At 40.0% G+C, this 19627-nt stretch overlaps 1 protein-coding gene and 1 non-coding gene across 2 annotated transcripts in view; one reads left to right on the forward strand and one right to left on the reverse strand.

The window, feature by feature from the left end:
- The window catches only part of LOC121434805 (cilia- and flagella-associated protein 69-like), an 88244-nt gene that overhangs the window by 35644 nt on the left and 32973 nt on the right, over positions 1 to 19627 (forward strand). Inside the window, exons 9-12 of the mRNA XM_041633776.1 lie at positions 2610 to 2733; positions 15918 to 15966; positions 16064 to 16185; positions 18518 to 18734. Of these exons, the coding sequence (XP_041489710.1) occupies positions 2610 to 2733; positions 15918 to 15966; positions 16064 to 16185; positions 18518 to 18734 (512 nt within the window). The remainder of the gene's footprint in view (positions 1 to 2609; positions 2734 to 15917; positions 15967 to 16063; positions 16186 to 18517; positions 18735 to 19627) is intronic.
- On the reverse strand, positions 5510 to 5582 carry Trnak-cuu. The gene has a single exon. It is a non-coding gene; the product is annotated as a tRNA-Lys (tRNA).

The raw sequence follows: 19627 nt of genomic DNA on the forward strand, positions 1-19627 counted from the left end.
GCCTTTACAGATGGATAAAGTAAACTTAGAAATTTTTTTGGCTTTTTTCGAGACAGTATTTCTGTGTAGCCTGTCCTGGAACTATCTCTTGTAGACTAGGCTGGCCTCAAAGTCACAGATATCTGCTCGCCTCTGTCTCTGAGTGCTGGGATTAAAGGTGTGCGCCACTACCACCCAGCTATAAAATTAGAATGTTATAACTATTTATTCATTAGAGTTCTGATTAGTACTTACCACATTTCTAGTTCTATAATTAAATTGTCAATTAAATGTAAGTTTTCAAGTTGCTAAATTATTCATATTCAATAAATGGTTATTGTCTGTTTGCTATGATCAGTCTGAGATCATAAAAATATAACTAAAAACTGGGTGTGCTAGGCAGAGGAGGGCACAGCTCTGTGAGTTCAGGAGTGAGCTGCAGGCTAAGCAGCTACACAGTGAGACCCCATGTCAAAAATTCAAATAAAATGGAAGAGTTGGAGAGCTGGCTCAGCAGTGAAGTTCTTCAACAGGATGTGGGTTTGATTCCCAGCACCCACGTGGCAGCTCCCAACCACTCATAACTCCAGTCCCAGGGGATCCAGTTCCCTCTTGTGACCTCCATGGGCATCATATATACATGTAGGGCATAGACATATATATATATATATATATATATATATATATATATATATAATAAATTTAAAATAATTTTGGATGTTTATTTTTTATTTTTTACATCCCAACCAGTAAAATAAAATTTTAATTAAAAAATAAACTAAAGCATTTCATGGACCTCTTATATTTGCAGAGAAAAACAAGAATATAAGAAATTTTTTAAAAAGTATAATAAACGTAACATAATGAAAGAGATTTTTGCAAGGTATTGCATCTTTTTGCAGAATAAGATGGATGAACGTGTTTCTGTTTTCAAGTGACCCCAACCCCAGCCCTACTGTCCTAGCTATCTTTAAGTGTTCACTTGGCACAGTCTGTAAGTACTGAGAAGGAAGTCACCATTGAGGGATTGGAACTGATCTGAGATGGCCCAGCCCACCATGGGCAGCACCATCCCCTGGACTGTGTTTCTAGAGCATACGATACAGCCAGTTAAGCATGAGTCTATGAGGGAGCCAGCTAGCACTCTTCCTCCATGGATTCTGCCATCGGTTTCTGCTCGAGTTCTTGCACTGCTTTCCCCTCAGTGATGAGCTAGGACCTGGATGCGTAAGCCACATAGCTCCTTTCCTCCTGCGAGTTGCTCTTGGTTGGTGATTTACCACAGCAACAGAGAAGAAACTAGAACACCAACTGATGAGGATGCAATTAAAAAACAATAAGCTGATTTCGTGAGCCTCGTTACTGAGAGTTCCGCAAATGTGAGGACTTAGAGCCTCCCTGTCTGTTGGCACTGTCTCTACTCTTCTGCCTTCATCCTGATAGAACAGCGATTCTCAATCCTGGTCCCAACCCTTTGGGGTGAAACAACCCTTCACCAGGATCACGTTTCAGATCGCCTGCATATCAGATATTTACATTATGATTCATAACAGTAGCAAAATCTCAGTTATGAATTAGCAAGTAGGATAATCTTATGGCTGGGGTCACCACACCGTGAGGAACTGTAGTAAAGGGTCACAGCATTAGGAAGTTGAGAACCACTGCTGTAGCCACAAGCTGGGGAGAGCAAATGCCTAAATGGAAACTAAGGGTCGTGGTGTTCCAGAGAAGCTGCACATGGGCCCCAAGAGGCAAGCCAGTGGCTGTCCACTACAGAAGGCACCTGCCCCGGAGTCGAGGACATGGTTTATGATCCTCATTCTCAGTAACCCCAGCAGCATCTCAGCAGTTAGGAGACAGTCACAGTTATCTGCAGAGAGCGTCTCACACAGGAAAAGAGAAGTAAAAATCAGATTCAGAAAAAATAAAAAAATAAAACCTGCAAGAAGTTTAGTCCAAGAACAAAAGAATAAGGCAGGCTGTTAGGAGCTGAGGCGTCAGGGAGAGCAAGAGCCTGGCCGTCTGAGCCCTGGGAAGCCAGCTAACAAGGTCTTTATCCGAAGAACAAAGAGCAGCTTTGAGTGCCTTTGCATGATGTGGTTAAATCTTGTAACACAGTCCCATGTACATCTGTGGGTGGTTAGATTAGTGGGTTCTTATCTGGTACATTGCCGTGAATCAGAGGCAGGTTGGGGAGGATAAAAACCATGAGGAACACTTTGGTCAAAGGTCTAAAATTAAGAGTAGGATTTTGTTGGTAGAGACGTAAGTATTCCCATAGAATGTGTCTCAGTTCAGCTTTCCTTAAAGAAGTGTCAGAGAGCTGTACTTTATAAACAGTGGTAGAGGCTAGGGACTCAGGGCGTCAGCCTGGCAGTTCTGGCAAAGGCACTCTTCCAGATCAGAGGGCACTGACAGCTCATCTGGGGAGTGAAGCCGCAGGAGAGCCCCCTGCAGTCCTGGTCTGGGCACACTGATTCCTTTATGACTGCCTTGTTTGTCTAAATGCTTCTCCTAAACCCACCTTCCCAAAACTTCATGCAAGGCAGGATTTCAACAAACGAATTTTGAAAAAAAACGCACAAACATTCTGCCTATAACAATATCATTTTTAATATTTTATTTTCCAGGGCTTTGAAGGAAGTATTTAAAAATCTGTTTATGAGGGGCCATAGTCATTACGACCGTCAGCTTAGAAATGATATATTAGTTATCACTACGATTATAGCTCAGAACCCTGGAGCACCAATGATTGTAAGTATGCATCGGATTGCATTCACTTTAATGGGGAAAGTGGTAAGAGTACTGTAAGTTGTGTTTTAGTGCGCAGGCGTGTTTTATTGCGGTGCGCAGGCGTGTTTTAGTGTCAGGACAGGCACCACCGCTCTTCCTCACTGCCATTCTGTTGTGCTCCTGCGCAAGTCTGGCATCCACTTAGAGATTCATTCTTTCTGGCAGTTTTCTTTGTTTCCTGTCCATCTAGCTTCATTTCTGTTTGAATAAAAGGACTTTGTTGATTATTTCATGTGGCACAAATGTGCTGCCTGCTCTAACAAAGTCTTTAGGGTTTCTTTTATCTAAAAATATCTAAAGTCCACCTTAATTCTTGAAATTTATGTTCCTCAGTTGAAAAAAATCACAATTAGCACTTGAACGGTCATGTTCCGCTGTCTTCTGCTCTCGGCTGTTCCTGTAAGTACTTGTCATTTAAATTCCTCCTTTCTGATATGAAAGGTGTCTTTTAAATTCCATTTTCAAGGTTTTTCCCCTCGATTTTTGGTGTTCAGCAGTTTTCCTACAGTGGGCCAAGGCATGATTCCTTTTGTGTCTATTCTTTATATAGAGTTTCCTACATATGTAATTCTTTCACCAAATTTGATCAAATTTGGGCCATTATTTTCATCATTAGTTTAGTTCGTTCTCCCTCCCTCTTGTTCCAACATTCCAATTACTTACATTTGATTATTTTTTACATTGACTCATATGGGTATAAACAGTTTTCAACAGTTTTTCTCTTTCGTCCTCAGATTGGATGATTGGATTGGTCCATATATTTAAATGAGCTGACTTTCGCTGTCACAGCCATTGCCCTGGTCATCTTTTCTTGTGTTTTTACTTCAGGTATTAGAGTATCTCTCATTTTCAGTTCTGGAGATCAAACCCAGGGCTTTCTTCATGGTAGACAAGGGTTCTTTCATAATCTATAGCCCTAGGCTTCTTCGATTCCTTTGTACAGTCTCTGCCTTTATGCAGCATTCCTGTGTTCCCAGTCATTAGGAGTGTCTTTATGTGGATTCTAACCTAGGTCTCTGGAGAATACTTTTCAGTGTGGTCATCAGTGGACATTGGACTTGTGTGCATTCATCCATCTATGTGTTCCAACTGTGATGTATCCAACTGAGATCCATCAATCCCCGTGTGCTTCCTCTAGCCATAGTATGGTGTGTAGAATTCTCTGTATTTGGACAGCTCAGGCAGTGCTCAGAAACAGGTGAAGCATTTGTATGCATATTTGAGATCCCCTTCTGGCTTTCTCCTTTAGGAGACTGTACCTTTCATTCTAGTGGCTGTGGCTGCCTCAGTCCTCTGATTCAGTGGTCATGTAGACTACAGGCTTATCTTTGAGCTTAGCATCCCACAAGGTCTAGAATGGGAATTGCTGCCAGGGTAAAAATTATTTTTAAAAGGAGTTGATATGTAATTTACACAGTGACTTATTCTTCAGTCTATGTCAAAGTTCTAACTTTCTCCCGGTGTCTACTCTCTCTCGACCAAAAGATTGCTACTTTTTTGTTTTGATTTATTTTTAATTTATTAGATTTTTAAAATATACCAATCCAAGTTCCCACTACCTCCCCTCCTCCCATTCCCTCCACACACCGTGCCACCCTACCACCCCCATCTAATCCTCAGAGAGGGTAAGGCACATTGCTTTGTGGAAGGTTCCAAGGCTCTCCCTACTGTATCTAGGCTGAGAAAGGTATACATACAAAGAGAATAGGATGCCAAAAAGTCAGTATGTACAGTAGGAATAAATCCTGGTGCCACTGCCAGTGGTCCCTCAGTCTGCCCCAGCCATGCAACTGTCAACCACACATAGAGGGACTAGTTTGGACCTATGCTTGTTCCTTCCCAGTCTGGCTGGAATTGGTGAGCTCCCATTAGCTCAGGTAGACTGTTTCAGTGGGTGAACCCTTCATGGTCTTGACCTCTTTGCTCATATTCTCATTCCTCCCACTCTGCAACTGGATTTCGGAGCTCAGTCCAGTGCTCCAATGTGTGTCTCTGCCTCTGTTTCCATCAGTTACTGGATGAAGGTTCTATGGTGATATTTAAGATATTCATCAGTCTGAGTACAGGGCAAGTCAAGATTGGGCCCCCTTTACTCTAGTGCTTAGGGTCCTAGCTGGGGTCATCTCTGTGGATTCCTGGGAATTTCTCTAGAGCCAGGTTTCTGCTAACTCTGTAATGGCTCCCTCAATCAAGATATCTCTTTCCTTGCTCTCATCTCTGTCCTTCCTCCATCTCCACTATCCCATTCCCTCAAGTTCTCCTCAACCCTTCCCATCTCCTCTCCTGTTCCCCTTCTTCCTGCCACCCCCATGCTCCCAATTTTGTCAGGTGATCTTGTCTGTTTCCACTTTCCAGGTGTATCTTATAGGTTTTTCTTAAGGTTCACCGTATTACTTAGCTTCTCTAGGATCATGAACTATAGGTTTAGTGTCCTTTGTTTATATCTATACTTATGAGTGGGTGTTGCGGGAGGTCCTCCCACTCCTCCAGCCTATAGCTCCTGAGATACCAGCCCATTGGGGCGTGGTCTCTCTCCCTTTAAAAAAGCGGCCACTTCCCTCTCCTCTCTCTCTTCACTTCCTGCTCCGCCAGTGACTAGACTCCCTTCCCGGTTGCATAGAGGGCTGTTGCCTGGCACAGTGATCTGTAAGTTTTTTCCCCTTTAAATAAATACCACCCTATTAATCATAATTCCAAACTGGTGTGGCATTGTTTGTGACTTACGCCTTCATTTTGGCGCCCAACGTGGGGCTCGAACCCACGACCCTGAGATTAAGAGTCTCATGCTCTACCGACTGAGCTAGCCGGGCAGGCGGCCAGGGTGCCGGGGAGGCAGCCCCGCCGCTCCTCTTATTACTACAAGTACATACCATATTCATATTTTTGGGTCTGGGTTACCTCACTCAGGATAGTGTTTTCTAATTCGATTCATTTGCATGCAAACTTCAAGTTGTCATTGTTTTTTACCACTGAGTAGTACTCTAATGTGTATATATGCCACATTTTCTTTATCCATTCTTTGGTTGAGGAGCATCTAGGTTGTTACCAGGTTCTGGCTATTACAAATAATGCTGCTGGGAACATAGATGAACAAATGCTTTTGTAGTATGATTGAGCATCTTTTTGGTATATGACCAGTAGTGGCAGTGCTGAATCCTGAGGTAGGTTGATTCCCATTTTTCTGAGAAACCACCATACTGATTTCCAAAGTGGTTGTAAAAGTTTGCATTCCCACCAGCAGTGGATCAGTGTTCCCCTTACTCCACATCCTTTCCAGCATAAGCTATCATTGGTGTTTTTGATCTTAGTCATTCTGACAGGTATAAGATGGTATCTCAGAGTTTTGTTTTGATGTGTATTTCCCTGATGGCTAAGGCTAAGTATATTTTGGCCATTTGAGATTCTTCTGTTGAGAATTCTCTATTTAGTTCTGAACCCTATTTTTTAATTGGGTTATTTAGAATTTTAATGTCTAATTTCTTGAGTTCTTTATATATTTTGTAGATCAATTCTTTGCCTGCTGTGGGGTTGGTGAAGATCTTTTCCCATTCAGTAGACTGCCTTTTTCTCTTATTGACTATGTCCTTTGCTTTACAGAAGCTTCTCAGTTTCAGGAGGTCCCAATTATTTATTGTTGCTCTCAGTGTCTGTGCTACTGGGGTTATATTTAGGAAGTGGTCTCCTGTGCCCATTCATTGAAGAGTTCTTCCCACTTTCTCTTCTATCAGGTTCAATATGGCCAGATTTATATTGAGGTCTTTAATCCATTTGGACTTGAGTTTTGAGCATGTCGATAGATATATATCTATTTTTATTCTTCTACATATTGACATCCAGTTATGTCAGCACCATTTGTTGAAAATAGTTTCTTTTTCTATTGTATAATTTTAGCTTCTTTGTCAAAAATCAGGTGTTCATAGGTGTGTGGATTAATGTCCGGGACTTCAATTCTATTCCATTGGTCAACCTCTATGTTTTTATGCCAGTACCAAGTTGTTTTCATTACTGTAGCTCTGTAATAGAGCTTGATGTCAGGGATGGTAATGTCTCTGGAAGTTCCTTTATTGTACAGGATTATTTTGACTATCCTGTTTTCTTTGTTTCCCCATACGAAGTTGGTTATTTTTCTTTCAAAGTCTATAAAGAATTATGTTGGGATTTTGATGGGGATTGCATTAAATCTATAGATAGGATTATCATTTTTACTGTGCTTACTATCCAAGAGCATGGGAGATCTTTCCATTTTCTGGTATCTTCTTCAATTTCTTTTCTTCAAAGATTTAAAGTTCTTGTCAAATATGTCTTTCACTTCTTTGGTTAGTGTTACCCCAAGATATTTTATGTGATTTGTGGCTATTGTGAAAGGTGAAGTTTCTCTGATTTCCCTTTGAGCTTCTTTATCATTTGTGTATAGAAGGGCTACTGATTTTTTTTAGTTGATCTTGTATCCTTCACTGAAGGTATTTATCAGATGTAGGAGTTTTCTGGTACAGTTTTTGGGGTCACTTATATATACTGTCATATCATCTGCAATTAACGAAAATTTGACTTCTTCCTTTCTAATTTGAATCCCCTGATCTCCTTTTGTTGTCTTATTGTTATTGCCAAAACTTCAAGAACTATGTTAAAGAGATATGGAGAGAGTAGACAGCCTTGTCTTGTTTCTGATTTTAGTGGGAACAGTTTGAGTTTCTCTCCATTTAATTTGATGTTGGATATTGGCTTGCTGTATATTGCTTTTATTATGTTTAGATATGTTCCTTGTATCTCTGATCTCTTTAAGACCTTTATCATAAAGGGGTGTTGAATTTTTGTCAAATGCTTGTTCAGTATCTAATGAAATAATCCTATGTTTTTTTCTTTCAGTTTATTATATGATGGATTACATTGATAGATTTTTGTATGTTGAACCTGCCCTGCATCTCTGGAATGAAGCCAACTTGATCATGGTGGATGATTTTTTTTGATGTGTTCTTGGATTCGGTTTGCTGGTATTTTATTGAGTATTTTTACATCATGTTCATGAGTGAGAGTGGTCTGTAATTCTCGTTCTTGATTGAGTCTTTGTGCAGTTTTGGTATCAGGGTAACTGTAGCCTCATAAAAAGAGTTTGGCAATGTTCCTTCTGTTTCTATTTTGTGGAACACTTTGGGGAGTATAGGTATTAGCTTTTCTTGGAAGTTCTGGTAGAATTCTGCACTGTAACAATCCAGCCCTGGGCTGTTTTTTGGTTGGGAGGTTTTTGAAGATAGCTTCTATATCCTTGCAGTTTATAGGTCTATTTAAATTGCTCGCCTGGTCTTGATTTAATTTTGGTATATGGTACCTATCTAAAAAATTGTTCATTTCTTTTACATTTTTCAATTTTGTGCAGTAAGGGTTTTGTAGTATGACCTAATGATTCTCTGAATTTCCTTAGTGTCTGTTGCTATGTCCCCCTTTTCATTTCTGATTTTGTTAATTTGGATGTTCTCTCACCTTTTGATTAGATTGGATAAGGGTTTGTCTATCTTGTGGATTTTCTCAAAGAACCAGCTCTTTGTTTCATTGATTCTTTGTATTCTGTTTTGTCAATTTCAGACTTTAATTTGATTATTTCCCATCTTCTACTCCTCCTGGGTGAATCTGCTTTTTGTTCTAGAGCTTTCAGGTGTGCTGTTAAGTCACTTGTGTGAGCTTTCTCCATTTTCTTTAAGTGGGCACTTAGTGCTATGAATTTCCTCTTAGCATTGCTTTCGTGGTGTCCCGTAGGTTTGGGTATGTTGTGCCTTCATTTTCGTTGAATTCAAGGGAGTCTTTAATTTCTTTATTTCTTCCTTGACCCAGGTGTGGTTAAGTAGTTTACTGAGAGTAGTATTGTTGTTAAATTCTGACTTTATTCCATGGTGATCTGTAACATTAATGGGGCCTGCTTATTGAGGTTTCTGTCTCACCAGTACCCCACAGCCAGCAAGCCCCAAAGAAAATCACGAAGTGATCTCTATAAGTTATAAAGCTAATTGGCCCATTAGCTCAGGCTTCTGATTAACTCTTTTGACTTATATTAACTCATTATTCTGATCTATTTTTGCCATATGGCTCGGTACCTTTTTCAGCTGGCAGGTCATATTCTGCTTCCTTGGTGGTCTGTGCAGGACTGGGAGGAATCAGCTTCCTCCTTCCCAGAATTCTCCTGTTCTCATTGCATCACCTCTACTTCCAGTCTGGTTTTTCCCGCCTACACTTCTGGCCTGGCCAATCAGCATTTATTTAAAACATGATTGACAGATTACAGACAATTCTCCCACACCAATGATCCGATAAGACACAGGTGGTTACTCCAATTTTTTTGTATCTCTGGAGGTTTGCTTTGTTACCAAGTATGTGATCAGTTTTAGAGACGGTTCCATGAGGTGCTAAGAAAAAGGTATATTCTTTTGTGCTTGGGTGGAATGTTCTATAGATGTCTGTTAAGTACATTTGACTCATGACATCTGTTAGTTCTCTTATATTTCTGTTAAATTTCTGTTTGGTTGACCTGTCCTTTAGTGAGAGTGGAGTGCTGACTACTTCTACTATTAGTGTACGGGTTTGATATGTGATTTGTTTTAATAATGTTTCTTTTACATATGTGGGTACTCTTTTTTTTTTTGGTTTTTCGAGACAGGGTTTCTCTGTGGTTTTGGAGCCTGTCCTGGAACTAGCTCTTGTAGACCAGGCTGGTCTCGAACTCCCAGAGATCCGCCTGCCTCTGCCTCCCGAGTGCTGGGATTAAAGGCGTGTGCCACCACCGCCTGGCTCATATGTGGGTACTCTTGTATTGGGGCATAGATGTTCAGGATTGAGACTACATCTTGATGGATTGTTCTTGTTATGAGTATAAAGTGTCCTTCTCCATCTCTTCTGATTGATTTTATTTTGAAATCTATTTTGTTAGATATTAGGATAGCTACAACCACTTGATTCTTAGGTCCATTTGAGTGGAAAATCTTTTCCCAACCCTTTACTCTGAGGTAGTGTCTGTCTTTGAGGTTGAGGTGTGTTTCTTGTATACAGAAGAAAGATGGATCCTGTTCTCGTATCCATTTTCTTAGCATGCATCTTTTTATAGATGAATTGAGTACATTGATATTAAGTGATAATTAATGACCAGTGGTTGTTAATTCTGATTATTTTTCTGTAGTAGTGTTTGTGTGTTTCCCTTCTTTGAGTTATGCTGCTAGGGGGTTATCAATCGCCTGTGTTTTTGTGGGTGCAGTTAGCTTCCTTTGGTTGGGGTTTTCCTTTTAGTACTTTCTGTAGGCCTGGTTTGTGGATATGTATTGTTTAAATCTCTTTTTGTCTTGGAATATCTTGTTTTTTCCATTTATGATAATTGAAAGCTTTGCTGGGTATAGTAGTCTGGGCTTGTATCCATGGTCTCTTAGTGTCTGCAGCACATCTATCCAGGACTTTCTGGCTTTCATGGTTTCCATTGAGAAGTTGGGTGTAATTCTGATAGGTTTACCTTTATATGTTACTTGACCTTTTTCCTTTGCAGCTCTTAATATTCTTTCTTTATTTCGTATGTTATGTGTTTTGATTATTATATGGAGAGGGGATTTTTTTTTTGATCCACTCTATATGGTGTTCTGTAAGCTTCTTGTACCTTCATAGGGCTATCCTTCTTTAGGTTGGGAAAGTTTTCTTCTATGATTTTGTTGAATATATTTTCTTTGCCTTTGACCTGGAGTTCTCCTTCTTCTACCCCTATTATTCTTAGGTTTGGTCTTTTTTTTTAATTTTTTTTATTTTACTTTTTTTTTTAAAATTTATTTATTCATTAAAGATTTCTGCCTCCTCCCCGCCACCGCCTCCCATTTTCTCCCCCTCCCTGATCAAGTCCCCCTCCCTCCTCAGCCAGAAGAGCAATCAGGGTTCCCTGACCTGTGGGAAGCCCAAGGACCATGCACCTCCATCCAGGCCTAGTAAGGTGAGCATCCAAACTGCCAAGGCTCCCACAAAGCCAGTACGTGCAGTAGGATCAAAAACCATTGCCATTGTTCTTGAGTTCTCAGTAGTCCTCATTGTCTGCCATGTTCTGCAAGTCCCGTTTTATCCCATGCTTTTTCAGACCCAGGCCAGCTGGCCTTAGTGGGTTCCCGATAGAACGTCTCCATTGTCTCAGTGTGTGGGTGCACCCCTCGCGGTCCTTAGTTCCTTGCTCGTGCTCCCTCTCCTTCTGCTCCTGATTTGGACCTTGAGATTTCAGTCCGGTGCTCCAATGTGGGTCTCTGTCTCTGTCTCCTTTCATCGCCAGATGAAGGTTAATGTTCAGGAGGATGCCTATATGTTTTTCTTTGGATTCACCTTCTTATTTAGCTTCTCTAGGATCACGATTATAGGCTCAATGTCCTTTATTTATGGCTAGAAACCAAATATGAGTGAGTACATCCCATGTTCCTCTTTTTGGGTCTGGCTTACCTCACTCAGGATAGTGTTTTCTGTTTCCATCCATTTGTATGCAAAATTCAAGAAGTCCTTATTTTTTACTGCTGAGTAGTACTCTAATATGTATATATTCCATACTTTCTTCATCCATTCTTCCATTGAAGGGCATCTAGGTTGTTTCCAGGTTCTGGCTATTACAAACAATGCTGCTATGAACATAGTTGAGCATATACTTTTGTTGTATGATAGGGCCTCTCTTGGGTATATTCCCAAGAGTGGTATTGCTGGCTCCAGGGGTAGGTTGATCCCGAATTTCCTGAGAAACCGCCACACTGCTTTCCAGAGTGGTTGCACAAGTTTGCATTCCCACCAGCAATGGATGAGGGTACCCCTTTCTCCACAACCTCTCCAGCAAAGGCTATCATTGGTGTTTTTTATTTTAACCATTCTGACAGGTGTAAGATGGTATCTTAAAGTTGTCTTGATTTGCATTTCCCTGATCGCTAAGGAAGTTGAGCATGACCTTAAGTGTCTTTTGGCCATTTGAACTTCTTCTGTTGAGAATTCTCTGTTCAGCTCAGTGCCCCATTTTATAATTGGGTTGATTAGCCTTTTACGGTCTAGTTTCTTGAGTTCTTTATATATTTTGGAGATCAGACCTTTGTCAGTTGCGGGGTTGGTGAAGATCTTCTCCCAGTCAGTGGGTTGCCTTTTTGTCTTAGTGACAGTGTCCTTTGCTTTACAGAAGCTTCTCAGTCATAGGAGGTCCCATTTATTCAATGAAGCCCTTAATGTCTGTGCTGCTGGGGTTATACGTAGGAAGTGGTCTCCTGTGCCCATGTGTTGTAGGGTACTTCCCATTTTCTCTTCTATCAGGTTCAGTGTGTTCGGACTGATATTGAGGTCTTTAATCCATTTGGACTTGAGTTTTTTGCATGGTGATAGATATGGATCTATTTTCATTCTTCTACAGATTGACATCCAGTTTTGCCAGCACAATTTGTTTAAGATGCTCTCTTTTTTCCATTGTATACTTTTAGCTCCTTTATCGAAAATCAGGTGTTCATAGGTTTGTGGGTTAAAGTCAGGGTCTTCTATTCGATTCCATTGGTCGACTTCTCTGTTTTTATGCCAATACCAAGCTGTTTTCAATACTGTAGCTCTGTAATAGAGTTTGAAGTCAGGGATGGTAATGCCTCCGGACAATTCTTTATTGTATAAGATTGTTTTGGCTATCCTAGGTTTTTTGTTTTTCCATATAAAGTTGATTATTGTCTTCTCCAGATCTGTGAAGAATTTTGATGGGATTTTGATGGAGATTGCATTGAATCTATAGATTGCTTTTGGTAGAATTGCCATTTTTACTATGTTGATCCTCCCAATCCAAGAGCAAGGGAGGTCCTTCCATTTTCTGGTGTCCTCTTCAATTTCTTTCTTCAAAGACTTAAAGTTCTTGTCAAATAGATCTTTCACTTCCTTGGTCAGAGTTACCCCAAGATATTTTATGCTATTTGTGGCTATCATGAAAGGTGATGCTTCTCTGATTTCCCTCTCTGCTTCCTTATCCTTAGTGTATAGGAAGGCACCTGATTTTTTGGAGTTGATCTTATATCCTGCCACATTACTAAAGGTGTTAATCAGCTGTAGGAGTTCTTTGGTAGAGTTTTTGGGGTCGCTTATGTATACTATCATAGCATCTGCAAATAACGAAAGCTTAACTTCTTCCTTTCCAATACGAATTCCCTTGATCCCCTTATGTTGTCTTATTGCTATTGCTAGAACTTCAAGCACTATATTGAAGAGGTATGGAGAGAGTGGACATCCTTGTCGTGTTCCTGATTTTAGTGGGATGACTTTGAGTTTTTCTCCGTTTAATTTAATGTTAGCTGTCAGCTTGCTGTAAATAGTTTTTATTGTATTTAGGTATGACCCTTGTATCCCTAATCTCTCCAAGACCTTTATCATAAAGGGGTGTTGAATTTTGTCAAATGCTTTTTCAGCATCTAATGAAATGATCATATGGTTTTTTTCTTTCAGTTTATTTATATGGTGGATTACATTGATAGCTTTGCGTATGTTGAACCAGCCTTGCATCTCTGGGATGAAGCCTACTTGATCATAATGGATAATTTTTCTAATGTGTTCTTGGATTCGGTTGGCCAGTATTTTAATGAGAATTTTTGCGTCGATATTCATGAGTGAGATAGGCCTGTAATTCTCTTTCTTGGTTGGGTCTTTGTGTGGTTTTGGTATCAGGGTAACTGTAGCTTCATAAAAGGAATTTGGCAATGACTCTTCTGTTTCTATATTGTGAAATACATTAAGGAGTATAGGTATTAGCTCTTCTTGGAAGTTCTGGTAGAATTCTGCATTGAAACCATCTGGTCCTGGGCTTTTTTTCGAAGGGAGATTTTTATGATGTCCCAGATTTCCTGGATGTTTTGTGTTAAGATTTTATTAGATTTAATGATTTCTTTGATCCATGAGTCTATTTCCTCTATAGTATCTTCAGCTCGCAAGATTCTTTCTTCTGTCTCTTGTATTCTGTTGGTTATAGTTGTCTCTGTAATTGCTGTTTGTTTACCCGGATTTTCCATATCTAGAACCCCCTCGGTTTGTGTTTTCTTTATTTCCTCTATTTCAATCTTCAAGTCTTGAACTGTTTGCTTCACCTGTTGATTGTTTTTTTTCTTGATTTTCTTGGGTTTCTTTGAGGGATTTATTAATTTCTTCCAATTTTTTTTTCATCTTTTCCTCCATTTCTTTAAGAGAGTGTTTCATTTCCTCTTTAAAGGTCGCCATCATTTTCATAAAGTTATGTTTAAAGTTGTTCTTTTCTACTTCTCCTGGGTTAGGATGATCAAGTCTTCCTTTTATGTGACCATTGGGTTCTTTTTGGTGTTACCATGTTGGTTTTTAGGTTGTTGGAGGAAATCTTGCATTGGCACCTATCCATTTCTTCCTTCAAATTTCATCTTTGTCCAATTCTTGGATCTTGTTCCGATCCTTGTAGTAGCTGTCTTCTTTCCTGGTTCACTCTCTTGGGGCTTTCTCTTGGTCCCCTCAGTGTTGTAGCAAGCTCTCAGCTCTTAGATGGGGTGGGGTTAGTAGCTTGGAGAGGCCACTGGATGGGGTTGGATTTTGGTGGTACCTACCCACAGGAAACTCCCTGATGACTGTCTAGAAAAGCCAAGGTAGTTGGGGGAGGAGTCCGGGGTTTTGTCCCACTGTGGAACTCCTAGAGAGTGGGGTGTCCCGCCTTGTTGCTGTTCACTCACCTCTTAGGTCTCTTCAGTATTGGAGCAAACTGTGTTTCAGAGTTCCACTGAGGTTGCAAGAGAATAGGCCCAAGATTGCTACTTTTTATCTTTTTGTTCAAAGATTTGTTTTATCATAACTACCCAGCCATATCAGAAGCTAATCTGCTCTATATTTAAAAGACTTATTTTACTATTTTTAATTGCGTGTATGTGTGTCTGTCTGAGTGTGGGTTTGTCTCTGTGAGTATAGTTGCTCCTAGAGGTGGAAGAGTTTTGGAACACCTGGAGTAGGAATCCCAGATGGTTGCGGTCCACCTGAAGCAGGTTCTGGAAGCTGCAGTCAGGTGATCTGTAAGAGCAGCCCGCACTCTTAACTCCCCAGCCCCACCCTGTACATTATAGTGAACAAATCATTGACTGGGATCACAGAATAGAGAGATTTTACAGCAACATCCACACATCCTCCATATTACTTTCTATGTTGGGTTTCAAAGGACTTTCTATGAAGTCAGTGTACATCAAGAGGTCCACATAAAAATGTCATGGAATTTTTTTTTTTTTTTTTTTTTTTGCTTTTTCGAGACAGGGTTTCTCTGTGGCTTTGGAGCCTGTCCTGGAACTAGCTCTTGTTGACCAGGCTGGTCTCGAACTCACAGAGATCCGCCTGCCTCTGCCTCCCGAGTGCTGGGATTAAAGGCGTGCGCCACCATCGCCCGGCAATGTCATGGAATTTATACTGCAAAAATGTATACATAGTCCAACAAAGCACCTAGTTACGTCTGCCATGTGTATGTAGACCCTAATGTTTGACTGTCCGACCATGGCCAGTTAGCGAGTTCTCAGTTCAGTCACTGTGAACGTTCCTGTAATTCCATGAGCGTAAATCTGGGCAATGACATTCTTACAGTTTCAAAGTGAACCCTGAAGAAGTAGGAAAATTATCCATAAGTGCGGTTTTATTCCCCGTGTTCTTTCCTTACTACACAAAGTCCATTTGTGTGACTTTGTCAGGAGTGAGTTCCTTGTGTTGAGGTATTTGCAGCTCTGATAATTCCTCAGGACTTTTTGTGTTAAGTCGCACTGTTTGTACAGTCTCCTGACTGTCCTTTGGGATAAAGAAGGAATAGTTCCCAAAAAGAACTGGACTTTCCTCCCTGTGGTATCATTTAAAGGTGCAGACAGTGAATCACAGAAGTAGTTGTGCTGGCGTCTGGCCTTCAAATGCCATGTCAGATAGTCACAGACTTGTGTAAAAGCTTCTTAGATGCTTCAGAAGCAAGTCAGTTCAGTAAATGAGAGTCGCCTCCCCACACTGCTGCACTTCCCCGTTCATTCATTAGTGTTAGTGTCACAGATTCGAATGGATTACCGTAGGGTGATTACGTAGCAGCGGTTGAGTGGGAGGCAGATGTGGGCCCCTGCGCTCAGTTCCTGCTCTAACCGCTCTTCTTTCTGCCTGTTGTGTGTCTATAACAGGAATGCGGCTTTACCAGGGATTTGATACTGTTCGCAACGTTTAGTGAAGGTAACAATCACACCACCTCAAGCATTTTGTAAGCTCTTGATGAGTCTTTAGTTATAAGTTTAGCTTTCATTTTGTTCTCTTTTTTTTTCTCTCACAGTTAAAAGTCAAAACCCTTTGGTAAAAGGTCTTAAGCTTTCTAATTCCTATGAAGACTTTGAGTTGAAGAAATTGCTATTCAATATAATTGTGATCTTATGTAAAGATTTAACTACTGTTCAGGTAAAGACTAATCAAACAGAAAAGTTAATAATGAAAGCATTTTAGTTTATAGCCCAGTTTTTAAAGTTGCAATCGCAAATCTTTCATTAACCAACTCATATCTTTATTATAGAAAGTAGCTAAGTTATCAGTTTGAATTATAACTATTTAAATGTCCTTTGCAAACAGTAGAAACAAGTAACCTAATTTTGAAACACATACACACACACAAAAAAATAGTAGAAGCTAAGAGATCTATCAGTGTATGAAAATCTCCTAACTAGGAACATCCCAGACAGTCCCATCTGTTTTCCAGTTGTGCAGACAAGGAAAGCCCTGTCTCTCCCACTGCACCGCAGACAGGGTTCCCACGTCTGGTCTCCTGCTCTCCTCTGACTGTCAAGCTGAGGGATGACTGATGTTGAAGGTAATTGCTAGCCTCTGTTAGGCCTGTCTCAGACCTGTTGAACCCATGTTTTCTCCACACAAGCCTTCCATCTTTCATTTTTACTTACTCCTTTGTCTTGCTGTGTTCATTACTTCTCATGTGTGATGTAATTTGAGGAACACTGGGATTAAGTCCCACTTCTTGCTTGTCACCTTCTGTGTGACCTTGGCCAAGACTCCTTCCCCACCTGGAACTTAGGCCTCCTTTCTGAAGCCCAGAACACTTGCATACAGGACTCTTAAGAGCTTAAGGCCTTTGCCGAGCATAAAGTGTTTAAAAATATTTTACTGCATTTAATGTTTGCTGCATTAAATGAAATTTCCTTCTAACCTGAAATTCTTGGGTGTTCTTTTCATGGAAGTGAGTTGTCATTTTACCAAGGAAGGACTGAGGATATAAAAGTAGGTGGGTGGTGAGGAAGTTTTACGTGGGTGCAGTCTCAGTGTGGGCACCTTCCAGGAGTATGCTTTCAAGTGGAATACTTAGTTTCTCTAAATCCCAGGTAGTTCAGCCCCAGAAGAGGGGAACACCTGCCTTGGGGATTATTATGAGATATTGTTAGTATAATTGTTGTTATTGTTAGACTATGACAATTTAAATGGACTTGGCTTTTTTTGAGAATGTCAATATATAATATATAGCAAAATCAGAGAAAGTTAAATTGCATTTAAGTTATAATTTTATGATTTCTATCAAATATACAATGTATATAGCTTACATATTGTTTCTGAAGTGCTTAACAGAAAAATCCTTTCATAAAATATGTTTTATTACAGTGGAGAATTAAATATCTTATAAGTATAAAGTCAACAATTAAATCTTATTCTCCATTTTGTCAGACAGTTTTCACTGGTTGATTATTTTATAGGCAGCGGAGTCAAACAGCACAAAGGTTGACATAGATTTCTGAAATACATTGTGAACAGTAGTGAGCTCAGTTTTGCCGTTACATGTCTTTGACCCAACAATAATAGGAATAATCAGTATATACACTATTCTAATTCATGAAGTATTTCAAACCTGGTCCACTGAATTTTCACAGTGATGCTAAAACTAATATTCTTGTTCATATTTACTCAACTCCAAATCTTGATCCTTTTGAGTGTACACCATGAAGTACTACACTAGTGAATTGAGTAGAGATGTTTTAAAACCTCATAATTGTTAGGAAGCCCTGTTTACAGAGTAATGCTAAGCAAGCAGGAAGATGGTGTCGTATAAGACAATGCTTGATACTCCTCTGAACTGAAATATGCATCAGTTAGTGCCAGCTGTTAACCACTGGCCATTTCTATAATTATTCATTTTTTTAATTTTTGTTGAAATGCTAGGTCCAATACAGTTATAAAATCTTAAGTGCCTGATTAAATACAGCTTGTGACCTGACTGAATGCTTGATATGGTGTGTAAATTCTTTTGTTTGTACTTAAGAAACAGTTCATATTGACCTGTTGTTGACTTTACAAATCTCCTTTGAGGGTTCAAAGTGCAGCTTAGAGTAGGCTGTTTGATGAGTATGCACAAGGTACGGTCTGATTCCCAGCACTGTAACAAAAGAGAAACCAAGAAGGAGGAAAGAAATGCTACCCATTTATTTGTCTCCGGTTTCCTACCTCTATGAGTTTATTACATGTAGAAACAAAAGCATGAGCTGTATCAAAAAATAATTAATGCGTTTTCTGTTCCCAGGAAAGGGGATCATTGCTCTTACTGTCGCCGGGTGCTGTTGATGGTGACGACTGTTATCTATTTTATTTCCGTGTGTTTGGAGCACTGTCACAGATAGGAAGGAAATGTTTTGAAATTATCACTATCATCAGTTTGAAACCTTGTATTTAATTTTGCTAGGATAAGTACAGATTTTTTAATTATGCGGCTAACTGTACATTTTGCCTTTTCTTATAGCTATTAATCGATGGCAAAGTTATTTTGGCCTTGTTAACCTATGTGAAAAAGCCCGAGAGACTCAAGATTATCGAGTGGTCTGCAGCGCAGTATGAAGAACTACAACTGCATGCAATAGCCACCTTGTCCTCAGTGGCTCCTTTGTTAATCGAGGAGTATATGTCATGCCAGGGCAATGCTCGAATCCTTGCGTTTCTGGAATGGTGTGACCACGAGGGTGAGTGTCCTTCAGGCCTGTCAAGATTCCAGTCTGCGTTTCAAATGAACACGCGGTATTTACAAAGACAAGCAATTGTTACATTGAAGAAAATAAAAACATTGAATTCATTCTTTTAGTGTATTTATATGTCTTCATAAACATGGAGATTTTAGGGCTAGAGAGCTGGCTCAGCAGTTAATATCACATACTGATCTTGCTCCAAACGCCTATGCCAGGGAGCTCACAAGTGCTTTAACTCCAGCTCCCAGGGATTCCGTGGCCTCTACAGGCACCTGCATTCATGTGCACATTCCCCACAGAGACACACTTACACATAATTAAAGATAAAACTGTTGTGTCCAGAGGGGTTGTGCAAAGATGAGAACACCACAAAGTCTAATAAACCGGAAGCAAACTTTATTCCAGAAACCAGATCCTAGGAAAACCAGAAATAAACTTAAAAATAAAAAATAAAGAGACACCTCCGGGCACAGAATCTTATCAGTGAGCTGAGACCACAGCCAGAGATGGTGTTTGTTAGTCTGTGGCAAAAAGCCGCTTTCTGGACCCACTTTTTATAGTAGGGGCCCAAGCATTATCTCTGAACAAAGGAATTTTTACGACCTTGTTCTGACCTGTGGGTCAGTCAACATAGACCTTAGTAGGGGAGTGAGTTTTAACGTCAATGGGTAACAGGCAGCTATCATGAAATATGTTTTAGAGTAGATTACAGTGAAAGTCACTAATTGCAAGAAAACAGATGTCTTTAGCAATTAGTCAGAAAAGGGGTGCTAGTAATACTAGACAGTTAATAAATTAGAATTAATTGGTTCTTAGGTTGGAAACTTAGAAGATAGCAGAAAGTTCTTTACACCATCTCAAGGTAAACTCAGATACAGACTGCCGTACTT

This window comes from Microtus oregoni, unplaced genomic scaffold (assembly GCF_018167655.1).
Source record: "Microtus oregoni isolate MIOR12 unplaced genomic scaffold, Mior012 000044F_ref0000062, whole genome shotgun sequence".
In the NCBI taxonomy this organism is placed as follows: Eukaryota; Metazoa; Chordata; class Mammalia; order Rodentia; family Cricetidae; genus Microtus; species Microtus oregoni.